Source organism: Carcharhinus amblyrhynchos, unplaced genomic scaffold (assembly GCF_965287045.1).
Source record: "Carcharhinus amblyrhynchos unplaced genomic scaffold, sCarAmb.v2.hapA chromosome_1036, whole genome shotgun sequence".
Classification (NCBI taxonomy): domain Eukaryota; kingdom Metazoa; phylum Chordata; class Chondrichthyes; order Carcharhiniformes; family Carcharhinidae; genus Carcharhinus; species Carcharhinus amblyrhynchos.
The window spans coordinates 36,573-44,243 of NW_027650776.1; the positions used below are offsets into that span (position 1 = coordinate 36,573).

Here is a 7,671-nt window from a genome sequence, read left to right on the forward strand (position 1 = left end):
CCTCCCCACACAGTGCGGCGCTTCCTCAGCACTGACCCTCCCACAGTGCGGTGCTCCCTCAGCACCGACCCTCCCCACAGTGCGGCGCTCCCTCAGCACTGACCCTCCCCACAGTGCAGCGCTCCCTCAGCACTGACCCTCCCACATATTGCGGTGCTCCCTCAGCACTGACCCTCCCACACAGTGCGGCGCTCCCTCAGCACTGACCCTCCCCACACAGTGCGGCGCTCCCTCAGCACTGACCCTCCCCACACAGTGCGGCGCTCCCTCAGCACTGACCCTCCCCACACAGTGCGGCGCTCCCTCAGCACTGACCCTGCCCACACAGTGCGGCGCTTCCTCAGCACTGACCCTCCCACAGTGCGGTGCTCCCTCAGCACTGACCCTCCCCACAGTGCAGTGCTCCCTCAGCACTGACCCTCCCCACACAGTGCGGCGCTTCCTCAGCACTGACCCTCCCACAGTGCGGTGCTCCCTCAGCACTGACCCTCCCCACACACTGCGGCGCTCCCTCAGCACTGACCCTCCCCACACAGTGCGGCGCTCCCTCAGCACTGACCCTCCCCACACACTGCGGCGCTCCCTCAGCACTGACCCTCCCCACACAGTGCGGCGCTCCCTCAGCACTGACCCTCCCCACACAGCGCGGCGCTCCCTCAGCACTGACCCTCCCCACACAGCGCGGCGCTCCCTCAGCACTGACCCTCCCCACACAGTGCGGCGCTCCCTCAGCGCTGACCCTCCCCACACAGTGCGGCGCTCCATCAGCGCTGACCCTCCCCACAGTGTGGTGAATCGCAGCCAGGAACAGAGTCCGAGAGGCAAAGTGTCCCAGACCTAGCCGACCCCACCTTGCTGTCACCTCCTCCCTCCTCCTCCTCCTCCCCATCAACATGATATCATTGGGATGACCAGTCGGGTGTCTAACAAAGATGGTTTGTGATCTGCCCGGGACTCGAATGGACATTTTTGGGAAGGGTGAGCCAGCTCTGCAGACACCTGCCTCGAGCAAGGTTTATCCCCCCCTCCTGAGGTTCGGGGTTTTGACCTAGACTCCTCAACATGTGCGCTCTGTCCCCCTCCCCGCCCTGGGGCAGGCGAGGGTGAACGAGGCGTGGGTGGGGGGGGAACGACGGTGGCGGGGTGGGGAGCTCGTGCGAAAGGAGAGGGAGTGAGGGCGTGGGTCGTGCCTCCGTACAAACCTCCCCAGAGATGCAGGCACCTCAGCTGTCGCTTATTCTGGCGTTGCTCGTCAGTGTCATCTGTCACCCCGTGTCCGAGGTCACAAAAGCAGGTAAGCCCCCCATCCCTTCCCCTCCTCTCCCGCTCCCCCGCGGGGCTGGAGGGGGAGCCGGAGAGGAGCGATCGAGGAAATCCCCCCTCCTTCCACCCCTCCCCAAGACATTTGATTTACAAAGAACAAAGAACAAAGAACAACCCAGCACGGGAAACAGGCCCTTCGGCCCAACGAGCCCGCGCCGCCGCATCGCCCTACACCTATCCTACCCTGCATGTCTACGAATGGGACCCTACTCAGTCAGATTCAGATTTGATTTGTTATTGTCACATGCTTTCGTACCCAATGAAAAGTATCGTTTCTTGCGTACTCCACAGACAAAGCATACTGTTCTTAGAGTACGGAGGAGAGAAGGAAAGGAGAGGGTGCAGAATGTAGTGTTACAGTCACAGTGAGGGTGTAGAGAAAGATCAGCTTAATATTAGATTTGATTTATTATTGTCACGTGTATGGGGATACAGTGAGAAGTATTGTTTCTTGCGTGCTGTACAGACAAAGCATACCGTTCATAGAATCATAGAATCCCGACAGTGCAGAAGGAGGCCATTTGGCCCATTGAGTCTGCACCGACCACAATCTCACCCAGGCCCTATCCCCGTAATCCCACGTATTTACCCTAGTTAGACCCCTTGGACACTAAGGAACAATTTAGCACGGCCAATCCCCCCTAACCTGCACATCTTTGGGACACTGAGGGACAATTTAGCATGGCCAATCCACCCTAACCTACACATCTTTGGGACACTAAGGGACAATTTAGCACGGCCAATCCCCCCTAACCTGCACATCTTTGGGACACTGAGGGACAATTTAGCATGGCCAATCCACCCTAACCTACACATCTTTGGACGCTAAGGGACAATTTAGCACGGCCAATCCCCCCTAACCTGCACATCTTTGGACGCTAAGGGACAATTTAGCACGGCCAATCGACCCTAACCTACACACCTTTGGGACACGAACGGGCAATTTAGCACGGCCAATCCACCCTAACCTACACATCTTTGGGACACTGACGGACAATTTAGCATGGCCAATCCACCCTAACCTACACATCTTTGGGACACTAAGGGACAATTTAGCACGGCCAATCCACCCTAACCTACACATCTTTGGGACACTAAGGAACAATTTAGCACGGCCAATCCACCCTAACCTACACATCTTTGGGACACTAAGGGACAATTTAGCACGGCCAATCCACCCTAACCTACACATCTTTGGACACTAAGGGACAATTTAGCACGGCCAATCCACCCTAACCTACACATCTTTGGACACTAAGGGACAATTTAGCACGGCCAATCCACCCTAACCTACACATCTTTGGACATTAAGGGACAATTTAGCACGGCCAATCCACCCCTAACCTACACATCTTTGGGACACTAAGCGACAATTTAGCACGGCCAATCCACCCTAACCTACACATTTTTAGAGTACAGAAGGGAGAAGGAAAGGAGAGGGTGCAGAATGTAGTGTTACAGTCACAGCGAGGGTGTAGAGAATGATCAACTTAACGCGAGGTAGGTTCATTCAAAAGTCTGACAGCAGCAGGGAAGAAGCTGTTCTTGAGTCGGTCGGTACGGGACCTCAGACTTTTGTACCTTTTTCCCCCAACGGAAGAAGGTGGAAGAGAGAATGTCCGGGGTGTGTGGGGAGGGGGGGGGGGTGGGGGGGAGGTCCTTGATTATACCGGCTGCTTTTCCCCCCCCCCCCCGAGGCAGCGGGAAGTGTAGACGGAGTCAATGGATGGGAGGCTGGTTTGCGTGATGGGACTGGGCTACGTTCACACACACACACACACACACACACACACAACCCTTTGTAGTTCCTTGCGGTCTTGGGCAGAGCAGGAGCCCAGACCAAGCTGGGATACACCCGGAAAGGATGCTTTCTATGGGGGGCATCTGTAAAAGTTGGTGAGAGTCCGTAGCGGACCTGCTAAATTTCCTTAGTCTCCTGAGAAAGTCGAGGCGTTGGTGGGGCTTTTTAACTATAGTGTCAGCGTGGGCTGGGGGGACCAGGACAGGTTTATTTATTGTCACAAGTTAGGCTTACATTAACACCGCAATGAAGTTACTGTGAAAATCCCCCTAGTCGCCCACACTCCTGTTCGGGGTTACACCGAGGGAGAATTTAGCATGGCCCCAATGCACCCCTAAACCAGCACGTCTTTCAGACTGTGGGAGGAAACCCGGAGCACCCGGAGGAAACCCACGCAGACACGGGGAGAACGTTTTTTTACACAGAGGGGGGTGGGTGCCTGGAACTCGCTGCCGGGGGGAGGGAGTGGAAGTGGATACGATAGTGAGTTTTAAGGGGAATCTGGACAAATCCACGAATAGGATACTTACGCAAGGATATTTTGGCCCTGGAGGGAGTGCAGAGGAGGTTTACTAGGCTGATGCCGGAGTTGAGGGGGTTGAGCTATGAGGAGAGGCTGAATAAACTAGGCTTGTACTCGTTAGAGTTTAGAAGAATGAGGGGAGATCTCATTGAGACGTATAAGATGATGAATGGGATGGATAGGATAGAGGTGGGGAGACTCTTCCCGCTCAGAAAGGACAGTAGGGCTAGGGGGCACAGCCTCAAGATAAAGGGGGGGGGGGTGTGGTTTAGAACGGAGTTGAGGAGGAACTTCTTCACTCAAAGGGTGGTGAATCTCTGGAATTCTCTGCCCGTTGAAGTGGTGGAGGCTGCCTCGCTAAATATATTTAAGACGTGGGTTGATGGGTTTTTGATAAGCGAGGGGATTAAGGGTTATGGGGAGAGGGCGGGAATGTGGAACTGAGCCACGACAGATCAGCCATGATCTTATTGAATGGCGGGGCAGGCTCAAAGGGCTAGATGGCCGACTCCTGCTCCTATTTCTTATGTTCTTATGAATAGAGGGATACGGTCCCCGGAAGAGTAGGGGGGGTTTAGTTCAGACGGAGTGGGGGACAGCATGGTCGGTGCAGGAGGGCCGGAGGCCTGTTCCTGTTGCTGGAATTCTCTTTGTGCTTTGGGTCTTGTAGGAATAATGGTGTTGAAGGCTGAGCTATCATCTATGAATAGGTGTCTTTGTCATCTAGGCATTCCAGGGGTGAGTGTAGGGCCAGGGAGATGCTGTGGCGATGGGTGAATTCCAGTGGGTCCAGGCAGTCTGAGAGGGAGGAATTGACTTGGGTTGGAAGAGATCAATGTAGAGAACTGGGAGCAGAAATCGGCAAACCCAACCCCTTCAAGTCCTCTCCGCTCCGCCCCTCACTCAGATCCTGGCTGATCTCTCCCTGGTCTCCAATCCCCCTCCCCACCTCTTCCCCGTCTCCTGTTTCCCATCAGAAACCCATCCATCTCCCTCTGGAACCCATTCATTGACTCAGACTCCAACCCCCCTCCCCACCTCTTCCCCGTCTCCTGTTTCCCATCAGAAACCCATCCATCTCCCTCTGGAACCCATTCATTGACTCAGACTCCACCCCCCTCCCCACGCGCTACAGGGACAGCGAGCTCCACAAATTCACCCCCACCCAGAAGTATTTCCTCCTCATCTCAGAGTTATATCTACTGCCTCTCAACCTCTCCCCGTCACCTCTTGTTCCAGACTGTCCCACAAGGGGAAACATTGGGTCTACGTTTACTCCATCGATCTCTTTTAGTATTTTTATATCCCTCCATCAGATCCCCCCTCTCAATCTTCGAAACTCCAGTCAGTACAAGCCCCGACCCTTCAATCTCTCCTCGTCCATCAACCCTTCCATCCCCGGACTCAGTCTGGTGACCGTCCCTCTGAACTGCCTCCAATGACAACACATCCTTCCTCAGATAAGGAGACTAAAACTGGACACCCATTCTCCAGGTGTGGCCTCACCAACACCCTGTACTATTTCAACAACGCCCCTCGACTGTTTTCCAGAGCAAGGGAGGGGCGTACAGGGAACTGGAGAGGAGGTTACAGAGATAGGGAGGGGGTGTAGGGGGCTGGAGGAGGTTATAGAGATAGGGAGGGGGTGTAGGGGGGGCTGGAGGAGGTTAGAGAGATAGGGAGGGGGTGTAGGGGGGACTGGAGGAGGTTACAGAGATAGGGAGGGGGTGTAGGGGGGACTGGAGGAGGTTACAGAGATAGGGAGGGGGGTGTAGGGGGGACTGGAGGAGGTTACAGAGATAGGGAGGGGGTGTGGGGGGCTGGAGGAGGTTACAGAGATAGGGAGGGGGTGTAGGGGGGACTGGAGGAGGTTACAGAGATAGGGAGAGGGTGTAGGGGGGACTGGAGGAGGTTACAGAGATAGGGAGAGGGTGTAGGGGGGACTGGAGGAGGTTACAGAGATAGGGAGGGGGTGTAGGGGGGACTGGAGGAGGTTACAGAGATAGGGAGGGGGTGTAGGGGGGACTGGAGGAGGTTACAGAGATAGGGAGGGGGTGTAGGGGGTGCTGGAGGAGGTTACAGAGATAAGGAGTGTGAACAAGAGGAGGGTTTGAACGGTAGACTGTAGTGGATGATGTTAATGTATGTGTGCGTGGGGAGGGGGTTGCGGGGGTCTGAGGTGATGGAATAGCAGGAAGGATGGGTGGGGGGGGGAGGGGGGGGTTAGACAGTGACTCACAAAAAAGTCCATGGTTCATCCTGACTCCCCAGATCCTCTTTGTGACTCCTCAGAGTGCGGACTGCGGCCACTGGTGGAAACTCCAGTTGCGTCCAGAATAGTGGGTGGACAGGACGCCTTGCCCGGGGCATGGCCCTGGCAGGTCAGTCTCCAGTACCGGCAAAACGGAATAAACTGGCACGTCTGTGGAGGGGCCATTATCGACAGCCGCTGGGTGCTGACCGCTGCTCACTGTTTCGGGAATCACATCAGGTGAGTGACCTGTAGGTGTTAGAGAGACTTGAGCCGCACTGTGGGAGGGTCGGTGCTGAGGGAGCGCCGCACTGTGTGGGGAGGGTCGGTGCTGAGGGAGCGCCGCACTGTGTGGGGAGGGTCAGTGCTGAGGGAGCGCCGCACTGTGTGGGGAGGGTCAGTGCTGAGGGAGCGCCGCACTGTGTGGGGAGGGTCGGTGCTGAGGGAGCGCCGCACTGTGTGGGGAGGGTCAGTGCTGAGGGAGCGCCGCACTGTGTGGGGAGGGTCAGTGCTGAGGGAGCGCCGCACTGTGTGGGGGGAGGGTCAGTGCTGAGGGAGCGCCGCACTGTGTGGGGGGAGGGTCAGTGCTGAGGGAGCGCCGCACTGTGGGGAGGGTCAGTAGTGAACACCCACCTTGTCCAGTTGTCCATTGTTTGCTACACCAATGAAGAATGACGCCTAAGGGACAAATGCAGGGGCGGAAAGGTGCCTGTGGGATACAGTTCCACCCCCGCCCCTCACACACCGCCCGCCCGGCCACCTCCCCCCCACCCCGCCCGACCCCAGCGGATACAGGAAGCCCTCCTCCCGTACCTCGGTTTTCCTCCAGACAATCTGCCAAACCCAGCGCCCTGTTTTTGCGCACCGCACCCCCTTCCTGTGATTCACAGTCCCGCCGTGGAATTGGGGAGGGGGCGGGGATGGGATTGGGTGAGGAAAGGGAGGGCGACCTCCTCCAGAACATGCCTTCTTTGCAGCGCGGGGTCAGATCCGTAACTCCCACCACCCCGCCGCCCCCACCGTCTGTCCGCCTGCTTTGTGCTGCCGAGGTGGTGTGCGGAGGCGGAGGGGGGTGGTGGAGGAGGGTGCACAGTGGAGTGGGGAGATGGGGCGGGGAAGCGAGCGGTGGCTCTATCAAACGGTTCCGTGCTCCATGGGCACTGCGGTGGGGGGGGATGCGAAATCGACGCCTTGAAACACATATTTGGCTGACCGGTGTTATTAACTGCCTCCCTCACCCCCTCACACTTCCCCACCCCCCCCACACTCCCCCATTGCTTTTCCAGACCCGAGGCCGCTTGGGTGGTGGTGGTGGGACTACACCAGAGGTCCCAAATCACGGAGCACACCAAACAGGTGGACGTGGAGAAGATCATTCGCCATCACGGCTACGATGAGGACACACTGCAGAACGATATTGCCCTGGTCTTGCTGTCCACCAGGTTGGAGTACAGCCCCTACCTCCAGCCCATCTGCCTCCCGAATAATGACTCCCTCGTGACGGATATCGAAATGTGCTACATCACCGGCTGGGGGGGCCATCGTGGTTGAAGGTAGGGGCGCCCGCGTGCGCTCAGGGACGTCACACTCTGTCATCGGGTCAGTGCTCAGGGAGCGCCGCACTGTGTGGGGACGGTCAGGGCTGAGGGAGCGCCGCACTGTGTGGGGACGGTCAGGGCTGAGGGAGCGCTGCACTGTGTGGGGACGGTCAGGGCTGAGGGAGCGCCGCACTGTGGGGAGGGTCAGTGCTGAGGGAGCCGCCGCACTGTGGGG

The 7,671-nt window shown here is 57.5% G+C and overlaps 1 protein-coding gene across 1 annotated transcript; it reads left to right on the forward strand.

Annotated features, from left to right (window-relative positions):
* Positions 1 to 1,212: 1,212 nt before the first annotated feature.
* Positions 1,213 to 7,449, forward strand: LOC145340453 (transmembrane protease serine 12-like). The gene is made up of 3 exons (XM_080184920.1): positions 1,213 to 1,294; positions 5,940 to 6,138; positions 7,185 to 7,449. Exons 1-3 carry the CDS (start codon positions 1,213 to 1,215, stop codon positions 7,447 to 7,449), a joined length of 546 nt encoding a protein of 181 aa, XP_080041046.1.
* Positions 7,450 to 7,671: the final 222 nt, after the last annotated feature.